Here is a 22,997-nt window from a genome sequence, read left to right as displayed (position 1 = left end):
AAGTAGCAACTTCTGGATCACTTCAGTGGTTCTTTCTACTTATAAACCACCCCCTTAATATTGCTAGGAAAGCAAGAATGGGAGAAAAAATTGTATTTTAGATACTACTAGTTCTGGACACCAGGGAGGTAAATATTTTTGTTCCTGTTAGATGGAGATAGCCATAGAAGCTTATATTTTTTCTACTTTTTCTAAAATATTAAAAGGACAAGGAACAGATCTTACATAAAAGTTTATGTTTTTAAAGAGGATGGACAGTTCTTATTTAACAATAATAAAACACAAAAAAGGAGATGCAGTGGATATCCTGAGGGATCAAAATGGAGTATATGGAAGGAGAGATATTCAAATAGAAGGAAACCGCAGATAAAAAACCTAGAATACATGGCTACCCTTGAAAAGCTGTGCAACTGCTATTATCTGTTTGATTTTTTGGTAGTACTTTCATCAGAAGAAAATTAAAGCAATCTGTTGAATTCTTGACTATAAATAAAAAAAAGGCAGCAAAACTGTTGTTGAATAATGTTCCAAAACCCTGTCTATTTAAAAGAAAAGAAAAGAAGTTGTGGCCTTAAGCTCATTTTATGGAGTGTTAGTTTCCACAATGTTGTGAAGGTGAGGAAGCAGACTTCCCTGCACTGGAAAGGCTGAGAGAACTCCGGGTTTCCAGCCCATCCCCTGGGACCATTAATCTTGCCTTCTCATTTGTAAATGTTAAGACTGAATAGATGATGGTGAACTTTAATGTTAAGCTAACTGGGACTTTTAAAAATGAAATTTACAATTAAAAGTTGATCTAGACAGTAGTGATCAGCCCAGAAAGAAGCTCGCTGAGAAAAATTGCCTGCACTTGCACCGTTAGTCATGCCACTTTGGTCTTCTTGAATGTATTCTGCTCTAGCTTCAGCTCAGTGTACTGCAGGTTGTTTTATCTGGATTTTTTTGTACAGAGCTGAAGCTTGTCAAAGAATATTTATGTGAACAAATTTTTATGTGAAAGGTGGAATGACACTTTTTTTCATTTTCTGCTAACACTGGCTGAATTGGTATACCTTTAGCTATAAGTAATGGATAAGTGTTTTAAGTATGCAAGCAAATCGTTACACATACATGCGCTGCACTCCATCAGGTAACATGCAGCATTGAATTGTCACTGGTAAAATCATCAATAGTATTAAAAATTGTCACTGTTAATAATTCATTAAAATATATTCTGTATTTGTAAAAGATACATAGCCAAAGCATGGTTATTTTTGTTGGTGGTACTGAAACCTCTTCTATTGATGGGCATCAACTTCCTTATATTATTGAGGAGAATATTTTTGATAATGGGTTTCTGAAGCTCTGCAAGAAAGTATGTAGAATAGATAAAGGGTTTTTTCATTTCTACAGTTCTAATTCATATAAACTTGATTTGGTCATACTTTGGGAGCGGAACCATCACATTGACACCACACCTTGAAAATTCCTTTCTGTAGCCATAGATTGACTATAGGACTGGTTTACTGCTGAAGTATTTTGGAGCTTGTATACAAATGTTTCTTACAAGGGTATGCCTGTAGGGAAAAAAAAAAAAAAAAGAAATTGGATTGATTGACCCAACAGGCCTTTCCAGGCCTATATTTATATATGATGAATAAATGAAACCTGTCTCAGGATGGGATAAGTCAATCTCTAGCAATATCTATTTACTTCTCTTGACTAGTGAGGGAACCCTGACTGATTTCTTAGTTGAGACAGCAAAGTTAGAAGAGATGGATCCCACCATTAAGAAAAAATCTCCAGAGAAATACAAAAATGTTATTGCATATATCCCAAACCCCTTTACTACAATTTAAATACCACACTTTAGAATAGCAGTGTGCTTATTTTAAAGGACAGTTAAGGGAGAAGATACAATTGAGCAGCTATTTATTAAATAACTGAAAATAAATCAATGCAAGCAGTCAGGCAGAAAGAATGTGTTTAAAATACCTAATCTATGCAAACAGACAGCTACATGAGGTCCGGACTTATCAGGTCTTTGGTGCTCTATCCTTGAATATTATCTGACCAATGGACATGAGGGACATGGGAGGTGGATAGTTTAAAGAGGGGAAAGTGATGGTTTATTTAGTGAATGGGTTTAAAAAAATGGACAATTCTTGCCAGCTACCCAACTAAGGGGCAATTTTTCTCTTACTGCAGCATGTGGTGCTGTTACTTGCCTGACAAATTGATTTTATGTGTATTTTTGACCAAAATTAAAGGCAAATAGAGATGGAAAATTCCTTGATGGTGTGCATGGAGATTTGGCTGTCTTACGCCAAAAACTCTGAGAATGCAAAGGTGCACTCGGAGTGGTGAGCATGGCCTGGATTTCCATCTGCTTGTTTTCTTGGCTAGAGCAGGTTGTAAAGGATGTGTGCCCTCAAAATTGGTGGAGATGCAAACAATATTTTAAATTACTCCAGACAGCAAGGTGCTCCATCTGAACAGATTGAATGCTGAAATGTTGATATCAGAAATTAAATTAATGCACATGAGATTGAAACAATATCTAATTAAAATAATTTGAAAAACGACTTGAAAATTGAATATGACATAGTATTTAGCAGGTTGTCTCAGAACAGGCAAAGCTCTGTGGCTTTGCCTGTTCTGCAACCATTTTCATTCCAGGCCTGGATGCCAGTTAACTAGAAATTACACATGAAGCAACTATCTCATGCTATCACCCAAGAAAGTGTGGAAGACAAAATACCTTTTGCCCGTAGCCTGTGTACTTCACTAACTGAATTGTAAAATTTAGTAAAGGAACCCTTCTCCTTGTATCTGGCCACTTGAGTTAGTCATTTTTGTTTCAAGCTGGAGCATTTTGAATGCTCATGTTGTGATTTTGACTTTACTTGCAGCCTTATGCTACTCCTGCCCAGGGAGATTCACAGGCTGTAGACCCTGGAAGAAGTACCCAGGGCTGGGCACAGCATCAAACACCACCCTGTAGACACATGCCAAAGACAGGGAGAGTTTATCTCATATTTCAGAAAGTCTATTCTTCTGCACATGGTTATACCGAAGCATCTAATTCAAAGTTAATTAAAGTACTTTTAATTACTTTTTAACAAAGGAAAGTGAGCGAGGTGGGAAAAACCTATGGAACATTGGGTGGCTCTGTAGGGAAAAGACTCAGAGAACGTGGAACCGACTGTGGTTTTCCTCTGTCCCATTCTTATTTAGTGGTGTGAATGCCTCAGCAGTTTCAGGAGGTGCACTGACTATTCAAAGGCATGTTTACTCTGGGACTGTGGTGTTGTCAACAGGGAGAGAGCCCAAGTGTTATGGAAATCCATTTTCATTGAATTGCAATGGACAAAGGTTTTAGTATCTGCTACGTATATGCATGGCATGGTGTGTGGGCCTGTCAAACATAAAGGCAGTCTTTCTGGTCCACCCTGTGAAGAAACTTCCTATATAATCAGGGGATTCTTTGTAGGGGAGGAGAAAGCAAAGACTAACTTGAAGTAAGTAGATCTGCTTGTCTTAGATTTGGGAAACTTGTTAAAGAGTTAAAAGCTGTAATAAATGCTTACCATCTCTCTGGATTTACCCTTTCCTCAAAGAGGGTATAAGAAATGAAATTCTTCTGAATGTGGCTCTGTGAAAGGAGTTTTGCAACTAGCTGATGGGAAGAAGATGGTTCTTGTAGAATTCATATGACAGCCTACAGTAAATCTGAATTAATTGCCCTCCATCACTTTATTGACTGGATATCCAGTCAATATAGTTAGTAAGTCTAGGGCATCAATTGGCTTATTCTAAAATGGGCATGTAATAGAGGTCAGGAGAATCATACGTCTGTAAGTACTTTTTTTTTTTCTTCTTCATTTAATTAAGTACAGCACACCCTTGAAGTCAGATTCACAGCAGAAAAATAAGGTTTCCACCATCTTCCCACAAATGCTTTTCTTATTTGAGGATGATTTCTTCTCTGGAGCAGGTAAATCCTGCAGCAGCACAGGAGGCAGACCGAGGAAGCCTCCTGCACAAACCTCGCTTGCGCAAGGTTTGACACAAACTGTCTTGCTTGTGCCAGCATGCAGTCCCATGAGTAAGCTGGAGGGTGAGGTTGTGCTTGGCAACCTGTTTTATAGCAAACCTTTGTAAACTACTCACTCATTTCTCAGGGCTTCCTTCCTCCAGAAGTGCTGTAATGAGGCTGGAGGTCTCCTCGAAGCCCTGTATAACTTGCTTCACCTAATAACTGACGGGCTCTAAGGTTAAACCTGCCAACGACAAAACTAGACACTCCAAATTCCTGACTGTGCCACTGACAGATAACTTTGCTAAAGGAAATAAATGTTAGCCCTCAGAAAACACATCAGAGCTCCCTCAGGTTAGTGAAGACTACGAACGGTAACAATCCCTACCCTTAAACACTCAGTAACACCCTCATCATGCTCTCTAATAGAGAAAAGCCATTAAGTTGTCCCCATTGTAATTTAGATCACAGAAGAGACTTCCACAGATTCTTTCAGGTTAAAATAACTGGTATACAGAGAGTAGGCAAAATTATTCCACTGTAGCTACGTGCTTAATTATATGGAATACTGCATAAATTGTCAAGTGCAAAGAATTATTCTGATAAATTAAAATACTAATTAAATAGGCTATTGCAGAATTTTGAGAACATTATAGGGCTCCGCTTCTTCAGGTAATTTGCATATCCTTCATCTAGTGAATTTAATTTAAAGGCCTCCTTTTTTGTGTGTTTGGAAGCTCTTTTTGTTTCAGTGGAAGATTAAAAAAAGGGATTTTATGTTGCTAACTGAGTTAGTCTGGAGATTTTTGCCTTTTTTTGCATAGCTGTTTTTATTATGCCTCTGTGCTGATGAGTTTGTCAGTTCTCCATTAGTATTTCAGGACTTTAAACTGTGGCCATAAAAAATCAACTTTGATGGAATGTGCAATATACCGTGTTACCCAGAATTATCATTTCCAGTTCATAAAATTTGAAACAGAAACATCATCTGCTGTATATTTGTATTGGAATAAAAGCTAGCAGGTCGTAAACTAAAATACTTTTTATAAATGTTGGCCAATTTTCAAAGGATTAGTGGCTTGTTCTTAATATCTGAATTGATTTTCCCACCACTTTTTCCTCACCTATCTATAGGCTATCGACTCTTGTTTACTGTCTTAAATTCTCAATTACAGTTATGCACAGAAAAATTTAAATAGTTACATTTACTGTTCCCCATCTTGAGGCAGCTGCTTGATATGTAGTTGATGCTTCAGCTTCAGCACTGCTGTTTTTGACAGAATTTCTTGACCTTCCTGAGCTGCTTGTGGAGTTCAAGGTTAGCTACAATGCGCTCCTGTACATGCCTGGAGTGAACATGCCGGAGACAGTCTGCTCTGTCTTTCTCTGCAGTCTGACAGTGCCCGAGCTTGACCATTTTCAGGTTATGATTTAATCAATAACATGTCGTGTCTTCGTGGCTCCTGATTTTGGCAGGGTTTATGTTAGCACGGCTGGTAGAGCTGTCCTTTGTGTTTTAGCCAATATCAGGGTGGGAAGCGGGTGTTAAGTAAAGTTTTTTTGTTGTTTTTTTAATATCAAAGCTTCAGTAATTAAAGTCTGCAGGAAACCTATAAAAAGGAGGTCAAATATGTGATAGTAATTATAAAATCTGGTGATTAAGCAGACCCAATATTTTCCATTAACTGTTCATGTGGTAGGAAGTTACACACTGGGATTTAAGCCTTGTTGCGTACTTATACCCATTCATTTTGCAGCCACTCTGCTGTGCAGTTTTCTTTATCTTAAGCTACCAAAGAATCATTTGTTGGACGACTTGGTTTCTTTGAAGGAGGCTATGGAGGTTTCTACATATTTTCATTCGGTAGAAATCTACCTTTAAGTTGTATGCTGGGTGTGATGTGGTCAGTGCGGTAGCATGGCACAACTTTGCAGCAAAATGGCACATCCAAAAGGGATAATGCTGTTAGACATGGCAGGTCATCAGCCATCAGTGAAGTAACATAGTCCAGAGTCCATTGGAAGGCTGAAAATCAAGCTTGCTGGCAAAGATTTACTTATGTTTTGGAAATCCATACCGCACAACATATACAACACAGTGAAAATGTGAACTCAAATTGCATGGTCCAGGCAGCTCTCCTCATGTGGTCCCTGTGACTCTGAGTGGAATAAATGTTTGTAAATATGTAAAGCATGGCATAAGTGTTAAGTATGTGAGTATTGTGTAAGTTTTCTAGGCTGTCATCCAACAAAACATGCATTTCAGCTTTCTTAACTTGGGACTCCATGTTCCTATCTGCTTAATTGGTAGCATATTAAAAAGAAGCAAAAGTGAAGCTGTGCAGGGGCCTAAAATGTGGGCAGGACTTTCCTCTCCATTTGAATCACAGGCAATGTTCATCCCTTGCTGAAGGCAGTCAGAAAAGTTTCTCTGTATTACAGTTTCACTTCTCGAGTCTTTGCACTTAAAAGCACTTACCAAAATCTCCATATTTTGGATGTATGAGGTGAGATCGAGCCCTAATAATACACCTCACCTCTGAAATAAATGTGAGTCATTTGTGTTGCACTTTAAACAAACTGAATTCTCAGCTCACAGTAATATTGCTTCTGAGAACTGTCTGCTGCACTCTGATCTGCTATGAATATGTCTCAAATGCCAACAATTAAAGAGCATTTTTTACAAATGAAAGAAAAATATATTAATCTCTGTTGGTTTTTTTATGTAAACTTACAGTGTACAATATGTTCTAGCATACTTCTTGTCCTTTCTGGTAGGAATGTTTCTTTTAGGCAACTTAAACTGAAAAGCTGAGTCTGTCCAAACTGTGTCCGTAATCAAACGAAAGAGATAGGTGCCTGCAGATGCGTGTAAGATATGTGGGATGACTCATCATATTAAATGTTCATCCCTTTCCATTGACTGCGGAGAGAACCTGGATGACTCACTTGGGTTACACAGTTAATGACTAGACTGCTAAAGGGAGGAGAGTTTAACAAGGCTACAAGGCTTCATTTCTATTCACAAATAAATCAAGCCATCTGCCTGGGTTTTGGCCAAGAGTCCCACTGTCACAATTTGCATCTAGAAGGTTAAAGTCCTCCCATCCAAAACTGGATGACCTTACCTATACCCCTAGGTGGGAATAATCTCATCCTTGGACTGTCCCCAGAGCTGCGGTTGAGCATTGTTTTGTGAGGATGCTGCTAGGCAAAGGCCAAAATCTTGTGAAGACCATGGCAATGACTGAAAAATATGGGCACTGGTAAGATAGTGCTCAACTTCATGCCCTGGGCATGTTTGGGTTTTCAAGTATAAGTGTAGTCTTAGTGATTACTACCTGTTTGTGTTTAGCTGATTTATGCTGGATTGCTTTTTTTTTTTTTTTTTTTTTTTTTAATGCTTTTACTGATATAGAAGTTCATAAATAGGACAAAAACTAAATTTCGAAAAAAGAAAACATTTTGAGTTGCATCCCAATGTTGTGAAATAAACTATTTATCTTACCTGCTAGATAAGGGTCTATTTATTGTGAAATGTCCTACACAGTGACAGTGCTGTGGTAATGGCAAGGTGCTGCCCTGCTCTTCACTGCAAGCAAAAGCGTGGGAAGTTTCCACTGAAGAGAATTTCCCAAACATATTGTATATAAGTTTGTGTGGCGCTGTGTATGCAAGGGAACTAGAATCAGTTTTTCTTTCTTTTTCACATAATAATGAACAATTAGTGGCATACCTGTCCATTTATAAAACTGACTAGCAGAGTTGCTATCAGTGAAAGATATTCCATAGGTGGCATAAGAAGGAACCCTCATGAATTTACTGATGGAGGGAAGCAGGTCAGTTACATCATAAATGCTGCAAAAACATGCATATTCCAGCTTTCCTGTAACTCTTTCAATCTCATTTTCCTTACAGCCATAAACAAAGACAAGCTTGAAAAAACAACTGGACTGAAAATTCTGCAGACTGGTGTGGGGGAGGTAAGTGGCTTGGGGCTTTTTACACTCTCAAAAACATTTTAATTGTTGTTTTTTTTCAAGAAATCCTGGAGCTCATGAACATTTGTGAGCTACCAGTCTGATAGTGCTAAGGGCCTTTTTATGATACAGTTGCATCTGTCAAAATACAATCTGCTGCACAAATAGAACTGTATCCCACAGAGAAAAAAATACCATCCTTATAAGAAAAGTGCAGCCGGCTTTAAGAAATGCGGGTTTTTGCTTTGTTGTATCACAGAAACAAAATCCCCAAAGATGTGCACAGCAACTGAAGTCATCGTATCATTCCCCTTGGTTTTGATGGAGTGCTATCTCGTCTAGATCAATGAAAGTTTAAATTTGGGGTAAAGAGTCTTCAGATGTTAGAGGGAATCTGACAGTGAACGACTTGCTTATTTTGGATGTAACTTGAAACATAAATAAAACATGTGTCTGTTATTATGGTGATATCACTAAGCAAAAACTCCACTAAGCAGTTCATCATTTATTAATAAAGATGATGCTATCTGCTAAGAACCTTGTATGAACTACAGTTGATTGCTAATTCTCGTGCTAATTTTGTGTACACAGTTATCTTTTTTTTCCTTTTCATTTAAGTAATTTTGATAGTGGTGAATGCTCACAGGGCTAGACAAATGCCTTTTTCTTGTGATTACATTATTCTCAGTGTTAAGAATAATGAATTACTAACTTAATATACTGAAAGAATTTACTTTTTTTCTTTTTTTACTGATTTTCATTTTCTATATTTCTAATTTTTATCAGTTCATGCCTAAGAACTTAACTTGCCAGGATTTCTGAGGTTCTTTGTGTAACTTTATTCACATTATTAAAGTGTAACTTTATTCACATTATTAAAAGACTTTGTCCTGAAGATTTACCAACACTGAGACCTGCTGAGATGCCCAGGGTCAAAGCTGTAAGAATTAGAATGTGGAAACACACAAAGGTGAAACCATCAGAAAATGCAAACCAGCATCTCTCCTTGACTGGAGCTGATTTAACTAGTCGAGGTTCTTAAAGGTGCATAATTCAAGAGCTGGGAAGTGTATCATGGAGTGTGGCTGTGCACCTCAGGCTGTGTCCTGATTTCAAGCCAGATTGAAGCCTGTTTGTGCTGTCCACAAGCCCTGGCTTCTGCTAAGTGACAGGACAACCAGGACTGTGGCACAGACTGTGGAAGCCACAAGCAGTAAAATTTTACCTAACAGGATTTCTCATGCTAATGAAATACCTCCACGTGTTTTGTCCGATTCCAGCCATTGAGTGAATTCCAGCTGGCTTCAAAGTCAGCTGGAAAGTGAAAGCCCACTTCACTTCATACACTTACTCTTAAATGAATTGTTATCTCATATGTGGTCAATGGAGAAAGCAAGCATTTTGGAATACTTGAAATGCAAGAAGTTGTCACCTGCTAAATGCATTATCAATCCGCATTGTAGTACTAGCGTTGTTGTGACCGTGGTATTCTAAGGATATACTGGAGACATAGCCTCGAGGACTTTAGGTTTTTTTAAGACCAGCTAATAGAACTGGAGAAAATGAACAAGTTTTTAGGTTAGAGATCTCCCTGATCTGGTTCTTGTGCTTGGTTTAGTAAGCAGAACTCATCTCCCATGCCTTTAGGCTATCATAGCTTTTTAAAAAACTGGTGATACTACTTGGATTAATAAAGACTTTGACAGAAGGTTGTGCTTTATACTCTGCCAAATATTTATTTTTAGAAGGCAACATTTGAAAATCAATTAACTGAGGGAATTTTGGCCTAAAGATATTCCAGGTTACATCTGATATATGGTGATCAGCAACGAAAGAACCAAGTGGTTTGGAGCATTAAGGTGATGGAAGAACATTTATCAGCTGCTTATATATTTTGTTGCATGTGGATTCTCCCAGCTGTGTACATTCCCCTTTCTAAGCCTTATCAGATATGATTGTGTACATAATGAATACATTTCTGCAGTCTCACCTACATGAAAAATAATGGAGTGCTGTAACCAAGCTGTTTCTTTGTTGATGGGGTATCAGATTCAGGCTATGTCAGGTTAAATCTAACTCTGTTAATCCAGTTTTGCAGTTTGTTTTTTATTCACCCTGGTGTTTAACAGTGTTAAAACAATAGAAAGTACATATTTTAACATAATGAAGGAGCCTTTTGTTGAATAAGGATTTTTTTTTTTCTTCACAAGTAGGAATAGAATTATATGTAAAGGTAACTGTAAATCAAAGTCAAGATGCTCAAATCAGAAGTACTTAGAAAAAAAATCTTGTTTCAGAATGAGAAATGGCCTTTTTGTTTGGATAGTGGGTCAGATTCATGACAAAGTTAATGGATATATAATCTTTACTTGCAGGACTGCAAAACAAAAAGGATTAATTTTGCATGGCAACATTCATATCTGAAATAGCTCAAGAGAAATATAGCTGAGATACTAGTGGCAAATGGAGCAGCTGTATAAACAAATGCAGGAATTGTTCTAAGCTCAGCAATAATTCCGGTGTTGCTCTGGACAGTAGAATCTGGTTTGGGTGTTGGTCTATGATAACAGGATTTGTGCCTCAGTAAGGAATGTGTAGACACCAATGACTACTCAGGCCTTGGGTGCAGCAGAAGGAAACTGCCTCTTTGTAAAGGTAAATGCTTCTCAGAGCTTCTCAATCTCTCACTTTCTATCTCAAGAAAAGCATTTCAAAACCAACAACAGATTATAAAATTCATACCAAGTTTACTGAGCCATTCAGTGAAGTCCAGGGAGGGGTGATGAATTGCTTTTATGTCACTGCATAAACATGTGCTATGTAGTCATTAACAACACGGGTCTGGAGTCTACCACAGCTACAATACAATTCATCATCTTTATGTCATACAAAAGATTTCCGCAGCTTCAGTGAGTTTTCTGGGATAGAGCTGAGGTTAGCTGCATTGCATCAACATAGGAGAGGCTCTGCTTTAGCAGGATTAAAAATGAGTTCCTGAGCTGCAGTGTCAGAAGCTGCTCATGTGTCAGGATGTTGACTTAAATGTTCTATATGTTTCATGGGAAGGTTTGGATGATATAGTGCAAAGCGTTGTCTGGACTGTGGGTAAGCAGAGCTTCCTTCAGGTCATAGTGGAACAGACCCATACTGGGACTTCCACAGCACATCCACCTCAACATCCAACATTTGCCGACAGAGTATTCAATGGACTTGGACTGGAGCTCCATGTGCTGTGTATCGCTCTTAAAGTGCTAATTATTTTGGCACCTATCTTGTTTGAAAGAAGGCTGTTATACTAGAAAACCAGGAATAACTCCACTGTAGGGAAAACCACTGCCGACATTGAAATCCTAGGGATGTGTGCATTGCTGTAGTACTGACTGCCTCTGGAATTATATTTCCTAAGATGTTTATCTTCTGTTTGGAGTTTTCCAGCACCTATAACATCTCTAAAACTCCTATACAGTAGCCTTCCAAGATTTGAGTCATTGTCATGCATGCTGTTTGCACCGGTTAAATTCATCATGAGCTCTTTCACACCTTCTTGGTTATTCAGATACAGTAAAGCTGGTGTCGTCTTTGAGGTATTTTCTTTTGATCTCCCACACATGAAATAAATCTCTGAAGTCCTAAGGTCATCTTTAGAAGTTCAAGAACCTCCTCTAGTTGAGCGTATGTGAGTGTATGAATGTAAGTGTTATCTATGTGTATATTTGCATAATACCGTAAGAGGCATAGTACTGGTAAAAAACCTGAAGAGCTAAACAGCATTTAAGCAGGACCCATAACTCCATTTTCCTATCTCCCAATTTGATGTGGACCATTGCATTTTGCAGAAATACATGTTGAATTTGTTGCTTTGCGTGGCTAAGCACCCCTATGATATCTTTGGGACAGCATTCGGTCTCACACGGAGCGAAAGCCTCCTTAGAGCAGCACAGCTCCACCTGACTCCTGCTGAGTTCAGGATTCAGCAGGGCTGGGATCCCCAGTCCCAGGCAAACACGATTCCAACTGGACTTGTACCCAGGAGCTGCTTTCCAGCCCAAGGGAGCTCGGTAAGCACCGTGAACCACAGCCCCACACAGAGGTCACTGGGTAACCTGGAATACCTTCCACATCCTTTAGGAACTTAACCACTTCTTCCTCATCACAGAAGACTTTTTAATTACTATAAAAGTGCAGCAGTTTTCAGTTCAATTCCTTGCTGAGGTTGGCTGTAACTGGAGTTTGTCTGGTTCAAGTCCAGCTCCAGTTTAAGAAAATTTCAAATAATGGTTCAAATGCAGTTGCTGTGCCATGGAAAAATAACTGTTTATCCAGCTGTTGGCTGAAATTTGTTTTCCACACAATTTCAGAGTAACAGGTTAGGCTCTCCAGTGGCTCGAGAAAGTGTAATGATTCAAATCAGGTTTTGGAGGCTAAGAGTCTGTGAATAATAAATGTTCTGAATCAAAGCCTGAAACAAGCTGAGGCAATGGCACTGTTTCTGTCTTGAACTGTTAAAACAGTACCCACTCCAGAAAACATTATTTTAAATTAAGTCTTTCAATTTCCCAGTAGGGCTGCATAAAACAGAATCATCACTGGAATTGTAACTTTGTTTGTAAAATTTGAATCATAGTTCTCATATAGCAGACATAAGAATTAGAATAGTTTTCTAAACCAAATGGAGATAACCCAAAATATATGCAAAATGAACACTGCCATACCTCTAGATGTTCTAAAATAGAGTAGTGAAATTTTGACGTGCTTCAGGTTATTCTCATTTATAGATATCTTGATAGTTGTAGAATTACGTTGATGTTGCATAAAGTGATGTTACTACAATAAAGAAGTCTGCATTTAAAAACTCTAGTGAAGCTAGAGGACATGATAAGAGTTTCCAGTGTTGTGCAAGCATCTTTGAGGCAGGAGTTGGATTTCTAACTTATCTGCCTTAATGTTGCCAAATTTTGTCATTAATGTCTGTGTATCCACATTTTACCCAGTATGACATTGGAAATCCATAAAAAATGGGAGTGAGTGCAGAACTTGACAAATCATTTGCAGTTCCTGTAGAATAAGGTGTCAGCTTTTTTCTGATCTCTGACTACTAGGTAGAATGCTGAGGGTTGGATTTTGGCTTGTAAAGATCAAACTAACTCCAGCTGCCTTTCTTACAGTGACATCTGGGCACTCAGCAAACACTCCTGATCTGGAGCACCCATCATGCCCAGAGGTACACTGGGATGGGAAGGGATGCTGTACCCAAGATCACTTAGGGTAGCTCTGGTACTGACTGCAGTGTAGGAACAGCAGCACTGCATGCATAAATATTCCAGTTTTAGCCCGTCACAGCTAAGTTTTTCAACTTCTGTTGAAACCCACCCTCCTCTTGGCAGAACTAATTGGGCTGAAGCTGAACACAGGTGCATATGAGGGAATACACCTCTGCATTACAGTGTAAGCACTCCTACACCAGGGCACACCAGGGAGGGCTTTTTCCATGAGTCTGCTTTCAGTATTTTTTCCTACAAAACCCATGGCTTTGAGATCAACAAATTAATTTTTTCCTGTAACATGAGATGTGGGATTGGAGATCCTGCAGACAGCCCTTGCTGCTGGCTCTCACTGATCACTGTGGCTGTGTTGATTAGCAGTTAACAGAGATTTCCAGGAGGACAGTGTTCTGGAGCAGCACACATTGCTATGGGCAAGGCATGCGTCAGGTCACAGAGGGGGTCTTTGCTTTAAGGCATGCAACTTGAAGTCTATACATATATAAAGAAGAAAACATGAAATGAAACACTTTAAGGAGTACAATCCTAGAAATATTCTTGGTGAAGGCACAATGAGGAAGATTCACCTTATCACACACACACAAATTACAGCATCTAAAGCTGTGTAACCCTTAAAAATTCATAGACTATATTTTACATAGAATGTTACTAGTAATATACTACTTTTATGGAGTTTTACTGACAGTGAATAATATCTGACTATTACAGTTCTGTGAGTATACTTGTATAGTAAAGTGATGCTAATCAGAAGTTAGTCATACAGTAACGTTTAGAAGTAATGCTTCACGAGCCTTAAGGAATAAAACTAAACAGAACATTAAATTTCTCCAAAGAGAATGATGGAGCTCTATGGCTCATTTATTTAAGATCTTGTATGTTTTTGCAAAATGCATTTTAGTTAGTATTTAGAGATAATGGTAATGCTATTTATTAACTATTCATTATGGTACACAGCCCACTAAAGGGCTGCTTTTCAAATAAATTGCATCCAGAGTGTTAATAAACAGCAAAATAAAAACAAAAAATATGCAGCATGAATATGTATATAATTTTACCACATTATTTTGTCATATACCTTCTGTGACTGCATGTTATATATGGAACATACTAAAACAATATAAATCATGGCCCCAATTCTGCAAACGTTTAGAATATGCTTTATCTTTAAGTATATAGTTAGACTTTCCTTTTAAGCTACTGCTAAGTTTAGAGTTAAAGAGATGCCTGGATGCTACTGAGACTGTCTTCTGTCACATATCACACTGTCTCTGGTTGTGGAGGGGCAAAGTTCCAATGTTTATCCCCTGTATTTGATTTGAATACTGCATAGCAGAGGTATTTTGACATCTGAATGACAGGTCACAGCTTCAGTTTGGAAATCAGGTGTCAGTAGTAATTTCTTTCCTTGTGCTCTGATTGTGACAACGCCCTCCACCTTCTTTACAAATTTTTAAAGATCACGACAAGGAAATGAGGAGATTATAATGTTAAGAAAAATACAACAAACCTGATTTTCAGAGACAACTATCAGTCTATATTGATTTATGTTTTCCTCCTGAAACAGTATAAAAAGCACAAGTATTCAAGTGTCATGTTGTTTCATGAATTCCTTTACAGTAGCACTGTGTGATTTAAAGGAGCAGAAGTGCCAAGTGATGTGGCAGTTGTCATGGCAACTAAAGCAATTCAATTTTTATTCAGAATCATGTAAAATGAAACAAGATACGGTTTGCCTTGTGGCTTCAGGAACTTATGCATCCTACCAGTGTTGTTCCTTTTTGTCTTTGTTAACATTGTTCTGTTAAAAAAGTAGCATATGATTGTTTTAAGGTTTTGTCTTGGTTTTAGGCCGTGTCATACCATTGTTTTTAAAGCAGTTTCCCTTACAAACCATCATGGATATGTAGAGAAAGGAGATTTAGATAGTAGTACTGACTACATAAAGCAAACTGCAGGGTAATTCTGCTTAAAAATCAGTTATCATCTACCCTGTGATTTGGCATCCTGCATTTGTTATATATATAAAGAAGGCATGTAGGATCTTTACATAGGAGAACATGATTGTTTGTACTAGGTACCTCACTGATTCATGAAATTCAGCATCCTCCCTCTACCCGCAGCCAGTTCATTATGACTCAAAGGAAAACAAAATTGTTAGTGGTGTAATGGGTTGGCTGGGTAAACTGTGGATTAAGATTAAATTCTCTTTAACCATCTGAAGTTTGAGCGATAGAACTGGTCAGAAATTGTGACAAGGGAGATTCTTCCACCTCCAGAGGCAAGAGCTTGATCCTGGCAGGAACACAGGGATTTCAAGCTATTTAACTATTTACATAGTTATCTACACAGATTTAACTGTTGGAGAAGAGGAGGAGGTAGCAGATCCCGTCCCCTCAGCCCTCTCTCTAGCAGTCCCTGGGAAGCAAATGCTCCTCTCCAGTTCGACATGGTAAGCCATGCGCCAGGACCTCTGCTCTCGTTCTGTAGGCATTAGGAGGGTAAGTGTCTTGAGCTAAGATTCAAGCTGTGAGACATCCAACCTTTGTGTATAAATCCCTGGCATCAGGGGCCTTATATCTATGTCAGCCTTAGCAAAATAAACAAGAACAGGGCACAGAGCCTGTCATGGTCCCACATTCATCTGTACTTGTAATTGTTGGCATGGTCACTCACATCGCGTCCTGTGCCAACTTGTACTCTTCTAGGCTGTTTTGCTTCTAAATCTAAGCAAGATCCGGGCCAGGGACCGTTCCCAGCAGGCAGTTCCAGAGTGGTCTGCCTTGTAGCACAGGTGTTTAAGGCATGTGTTTCCCTAAGAATTAAAGCTTCAGCTGCAGCTAGTGACTTTTTTTTTCCTATCTACTTACAAGAATTGCTGTGCCATTTATTGCAGGTTTTTTAGAACTAGGCTGTAAAACTTTAGATCAGATGTGCTTTCTGGGAAGGCTGAAGGTTTGGTAGCGCATTCTCCTTTGTCCTGCCCAGAACAGTTTTGCACCTGTACATCACTGAGTTTCCATCCTTAGAGGCAACATTGCTATAGTGCTGCTGCCCGTCCATCACTTCAGCATCCTTCAGAATGCAAGGCTTTATGTGCTGTACACATGACATCATTTCTTAGTCAGAATATTTTTAACAAGGTTCCAAATTTAACCATGAGAATTCCTATTAAATTAGTTTTGTTGCAGCTGGTTTGTTACTTATTTCCATGAATCAGCAAGATTTATCCTAATGAGATAGTTTCGATGTTTGGTTAGGTAGATGTTTGAATTGCTTTGACTAAGCATAGTTTTAGGATTATTTGCACTTTGACTGGTATGAAAGGGAGATGTTGGGGCGTTTTTTAGTACAATTGCAAACCTACTTAACTCAAAGCTTCTGTTGAAACAGCAATGTAATGGTGGCTCATGAATGCCACCCGTAGGTCTCTATTTTCACTTTGGTACATATAGGTATCTCTGATTTGCATTGCTGGTAATTAGGCATGAGCATTGAGGAGATAACTGATCCGTTATATCTGTATACTGCAGCTCCAGCAAAATACCCATTTCAGTGAAGAATTATATGTGTCTATGTACTGTATGCCAAGACCTGGATAGGGTGTGAGCACAGCACTTTGGCATGCATGAAAACAGCTCCTGGGTCAGTATGACTGCTTTTACTGTTACTGATAGATTTATGATAGAGGATTTTTTCAATGTGATCTAATTATATCAAGTGTTTGAATATCAGAACCTGTGACAAGGAAAAGGGACATGATTCTGTGCCACAGAAGAATGACAGTCCATTAATGCCCAAAGACCACTGGGGCTGACAGCAGCTCACTGTGCACCTTGCTCTTGCAAAGGGATGCCATTTTGCAAACTGTTTCTCTCTCTGGCTCTTTACCTTTAGCAGGTAGAGTAACAACTTCATTTTACAAACATCAGTGCCATTTTTATGGTATGGTTTTCACTGGATTGTTAAACTGTTAATTTACAGATCTTTACTAAGTGAATGCAAACAAATTCTATTCCTCAAAGCTCTGCTAATGCACAATGTTCGAATTTTAATTTCCAGTCCATCTTAGATTACGGTGATGAAAAACAATATTTAATCCCTCGTTAACACATGAATAAGCGGAAACTGTCATTTCCCATCAAACAATAACGGGATTATCTCAAGAACTGTCAGTTTATGTGAAAACATTATGTTGCCCAAATTTTCATAAAAATTAGCAGTGGGTAATATTCAAGATCAGAGCAATGGAAAGAGGGAAATCTGCATTCATGGTAATAAATATTCATAGTTGTCTGCTCAGGAGATGAAAATCTAATCAAGGGGCTATTGATGCACTGGCTTTTTTTTTTTTTAAACCAAGATGTTTCATCTAAATTGGGTTTGATATGGAAATTAGTCTCACTCCAAGTCCTCCAGGCCATGAGGATGCTGGGATAACACTGGACGTGTCCAGTACATCAGATGTTGCTTCTGGCATCTGCCTCTACAGACAACAAACACAATAAAATAAAATAAAAAATTGACAACATCTCAAGGGTCAAGCTCCCAGTGGCTTAGGCTGTTATGGGGTTTTTTTTCCCCCATAAACATTTTAATTTTATCCCAGTTAAATCCCCAGTACTCCAGGGTTAAAACTGTAGGCATTTTTTGCTTTTGTTGACAATTACCATAAATCAGAAGACACTCTGCATGAAGCTTAATGAAATATGTATGATCTAAAAATGGGAAGAAGATAAGTGCACTATGTTGCTTTAGGGTTTTGCATGTGTATCTATGTATCTGTGTGTGCATATGCACAACCTGAAGAGCTAACTTCTATTTTGTGTACTGTGCACTGAATGGAAGAGTCAGGCAGTTGCCAACTGCAGGTATCATGTGAATAAAATGTACCTTAGTTTATCCAAATGTGAGAGTAGTATGTTTTCTATATCAGTTAATATGTTCAATATACTTGTCTGTTAAAATAGTCAGTTAAAAATATTTCTTAATAACTTTTTTTTCTACACTAGTACAAAAATCTGGTTAGTCCTAAAAGAAGTGTTTGCCTTGAAATACTTTTCTTTTAATTATTATTACTGAAGCCAGTAGTTGTACGTAATCTTGTGTCCTTCCTTGTACTTCTTGGGGGGTTTATGACCTTTTTTAAAAAGTAAATATATCATTAAGGTTCTGATTTTACAAGTAACTGCATATATATATAAAAAAGTATATATGAGCACATCCTTTTGTGGAAGGGTATTGTGTTTTCTGAGATCAACCTAGAAGAGTTGTGAGTGCTGCTGGACACTAGACGGTTTCATCTAGCTGCTGATAGCTGTGCACACACAAGCAATGTGACTTAGTCCTTTTAAAACGCGAAATACCATCAGTGAGTTTATTTAATACTTGGGGAAATTGTCATACAAAAGGTATCTTTTTTAGATTTAGAATGGGACAAAAATCATATCAGCAGCATTCAGCTATATTGCCTGTAGCAGGAGAGAGCAGAAAGGAAAGATAAGCAGCGACTGCTCCGAAAGGATATTCTCACTGACCAAGAAAAAAGACTAGCTAGAATACAAATATTGCTTGTTGAGGAGGTTGCATCCTTGCATTATCAAATCTATACCAAATAGAAATATGGAGATATGGCTTGTACTATTTCAGAACTCCAGTAATTTGTGCAATAAATCATTGAGAGGCAAGTATAAGCAGCCTGCAGAGTGTGGTGTGCATGTACTGGCAGACCTGATATCTTTTACTGTACAATCTGTGCTGGCATCTTTGTCCAAAATGTTTTTCAGAGACTTTATCTTCCTAATCAACTCCTTTGCCAAGCTTAAAGAAAAAGAAAAGAAATGCATGTAGCATATGTAGCAGATGGGTGTTCAGCAGCGTACAGGTGTCTGGCACACAGGTGCCAGATAATGTAAGGTAGTTAGAAATTTTCTGGGAAACCCCATTATTCCTGTTGCCTGTTCTAGTGCTACCTGCACTACCAAGATGTACACCTGAGAGATTGAATGGCCCCTCTTAACTGTTACCCATATGACCAGGGTGTTCCTTAGAACCAGAGCTGCCTTTTTTCTTTTTGCTTTTTCCCAGAACACTAAATTGACCCTGTGAAGTTCATCACGTTCTACAGCAGAACAGCAGCAGTCTGTGCTGAGGTTAACCAGCGCTACTTAATCCAAGTTCTTCTTCATTCACTCACCTTCTTACACATTTTGCTATTAATTTTAACATAAATAATGACTGTTTCATCCTGGAGAGAATTGGGAATTCTTCATATATAACAAGTAACTTTAGCTACAATAGATGAATATTTAGGAAAAAAAGATAAAATCTGTTACAGTAGCTTCCACTGAAATGCTGATTCGAGTTTGTCTTAAGAGGAGAGATGATGATGATGATCTATTGATTAGAGAAGCATTAATCCATAATACATCTCAAGATAGTATCTGGAAATAAGCAGTGCATTGCTACTTGTAAGCAATATATCCAATACAGTGTGAGTACTCACACCACTAACCTCTGCAACCTGTTTTAGCTGTTTACGGTACTTTGTATTATATAATGTCCTTGAGCTCTTGCCACAGGTCAGGAAGAGGCTTCAGGTGTTTCATGGCCCTCAGCTGTGGTCCCATTTCCAATCAACTTCTGGTGCTGCTGGGAGCTTCTGCTTCACACTGCTGAAGTATTACAGGCAGCTTCAGAACACACACTCTGAGTTTCCACCAAAAGTGCCCTGTATACACCTACTAATGTTCAGCAGGATACGGCTCTGTGTGCTGCAGAGCTTTTTGATATTGCGGAGCATCGCTGGTTTCCCGTTTGGATGAAATCCTACTTTTTCATGATAGAAGCCCAAGAGAGACCCAGAACAGAATGGAGGTGTAGGTCCTTATGCAGAAGGAGGAAGACCCTGGTTTTCTGCACTGCTTTTCTATGTGGGCTAAACCTCATCAACTACACAGGGTAGTAGCCTTCTGGAATTGTTTCACTTTTTGTAAATATTTTAATATTCCAGTAAGTTTATGAACCTGGGATGGATAGGAATTGTTCAACATAGCTCCTTGTTCATACAAAGATCCTTGTTCTGAGTCAAGCAGGTGAAGTTTCCCATAGGAGTGCTCTGATACTAAACTGTAGGTGGTGGTAAAGCTTTCTGTCATCTGAACTTTAACCAAAAATCATGTCTTTTTCAGGAAAAAAAAAAAAACTATTTAAAGTTTCCTGAAAACTTGTGTGGATCTATGAAAAAAAAAATCATTCTGCAGGAATTTGATATTTCTTTGCATAAATCATTTGATTGAAAAAAGGCTGAGTAGTTTTGATTAACAGGGGCATTACAATAATGCTTTCAAGACAGGATTGGGATCTCACTGGGTGCCTGCCCACACTAGACTGATAGGAAAACTGCCTTTGAGTGATTACAGATAATCACTCAAAAAGACAAGATTAGAAAAGAAAAGCAATAAAAATTATCATTTTTCTTATTTTACAAATAAGGATCTGAGTTACGGAGATATTGAATGAAATTGTCCAAATTTGAAAGGAAGCTTGTGAGAAATTTGGGACCAGACCCAAAGCCCAACGTAGTGCTTGAACCAGCCGCTCACCTTTCCTGCCCATTAGTATGCAATTCCAGGAGCATCAGGGTGAAAGCTTATCTTCAGACTTGACTTAACAAAATATTTTAATAATCCTGGCTATGAAATGCTCAGAGCTGATCTTGGATTTTACAATAAGAGACAAAGTGGTTGTGATACAGTATGATATGTAAATTATATGCAAAGTATATTGGCATGCAAATTTGAATGCTAAAAGGAAAATCATTCCTTTCTAAACCAGAGAAGAGAGTTTTTCACCCATAGAAGCCAGAATCTGCCACTAAATTTTTTTAAACAAATTGACAGTATTTCATTACATTTTAAAACATATTTGTCTTGCCATGCAAAATAATTTTGTCTCTTTTCTAAACAAGCTCAGTTTCTTTACTTTGCTGATACCAAGTAGGCAAAAATGCTAAAAGTCTGTCAAATAACTAAGCTCTTATGAAAATGCCATAATATATTTAAAAAAATTAATTAACAATGTGTGAAATTTTGAATTGTCATTTTAAGACTTTGGTCTTTTGATTTCAACAGTCAAAGCTTAGAGTAAGTCCAGGTGTTGTCTGTGACCCTGTTGGTCAGTAACATCCACAGTGGCTAATACCATGTTGTTATTGCTGGTTTGTATCCATTAGACAAAGAAACTTTGCTCCATCTATGCCATGGTGAACTTTGGAAACACTAATGGGCAGATACAGAGTATTTCAGGAATAGGTAATATTCATAGGGCATGGCAGGATACACCTTGTTGTCTCCCTGGCACACAAGTAACACAATGGTGCTATTAAGCACATTTTGTTAGCTGTGACAAGAGAAAGCAGAGCAATAGCAGCTGTGTCTGCTGACTTTTCTCTGTTTTATCTTTTTCATTTTGAGCTTGAGTTTTGTGCCAGACTAATAGCCGATGGCAATGGGCTGGGGAAATGAAACTTTCACTAAGATTAGGGAATGTGCAGAAAACAATGTGTGAAATCCTGATTTGACAAGGATGAACAGACTGGTGAGGGCACAGAGACATTTTGTGAAGTGAAACCATATATGTACCCAACGTGTCTAGAAAAAAACCTGTAACAACTGAGATGGCAAGAGATCCCACCCAGGAGACAATAGAATGACATCCTCATTATACCAGTCAGGGAATAAAGAAGGTGCAGAGTTTATTTTGCCCTTTTCAATTACTGGCAGCTTATATTATTTTAGGGTAGTGGAGCAATGTGTGTGTTGTTGTGCTCTGGGGTGAGTATCCTTGTGAGACTGTAAGTTCAACAGTTGTCATGCAATTTGGAGTTGCAGGCTGGCAATTTTCGTAATTGAATCTCAGGAAATAAACAAAATATGGCAACTTGATACATTTCAAGCAATTAAATTTCTACTGAAATTTTTCCTTCATCCTGGGGACTCCCAAATTTGCTCAGCCAAATTCTTTCTCTGATTAGGAATGCAAATAATCTCCAAGAAGGTGGCAGTCATCTTTATTATATACAGTGGCACAACAATAGATTGTATTGGCATCTGCCCTTAATTTAAAACATGGTCTTATAAACCTGCCAGCAGCCCACAAGTCAGGAGAGCAGACTTTGAAAAGGTGTGTCAGCTGTGGCTTTTCTGGCTCAGGAGAGGTGGAACCACGGAATTCCTTTGTTGTAAAATTACTTATTTGCAGGATATGAATTCAGTACTCCTACCCAGCCCATTCAGGCTGTAAAGCTGAATGAGGACCAAGGTCTCCTCCTTGCTGCGTGCCCACAAATACCTTTAGTATTAATTACCACGATGTAGCAGGTACAAGGAACCACCAGTCTGGATCCCCTCATGCTAGATACCTGAACAGATTAGCAAATACTCGGAGATTCGCTGGGTCATTTTCCTAAGATGAGTGATATGTGCAAGTTACTTCCTTGGTGCAGTCCTCTTCATTTATAGAAATTGTACACCAGCTCTGTTTCGTGGGACACTGGAGGAGCAGCTATTTGCAAGCATGGAGTGTCCAGGCTCCCAGTTCACAAGACTGGCTCTGGCTTTTCCCAGAGCTTTGGTTGACTGGCTTATGGCTCCCAAGACTTCCCTGCACCCTTACCTGCTCCACTGAGATGTAAGCCCACTGATTAGAAAAGTCTATTAG

General features: G+C 38.5%; 1 protein-coding gene across 1 annotated transcript in view; it reads left to right on the top strand.

Annotated features, from left to right (window-relative positions):
• PTPRN2 (protein tyrosine phosphatase receptor type N2) overlaps window positions 1-22,997 on the top strand; it is a 676,344-nt gene that overhangs the window by 428,793 nt on the left and 224,554 nt on the right. The window contains exon 12 of the mRNA XM_080385838.1: window positions 7,937-8,001. Coding sequence (XP_080241964.1) covers window positions 7,937-8,001 — 65 coding nt within the window. The remainder of the gene's footprint in view (window positions 1-7,936; window positions 8,002-22,997) is intronic.

Source organism: Falco punctatus (genome assembly GCF_963210335.1).
Source record: "Falco punctatus genome assembly, chromosome: 4".
NCBI classification, from domain to species: domain Eukaryota; kingdom Metazoa; phylum Chordata; class Aves; order Falconiformes; family Falconidae; genus Falco; species Falco punctatus.
The sequence above is the reverse complement of the archived record's forward strand: the minus strand, read 5'-3'. Positions and strand labels throughout refer to the sequence as shown.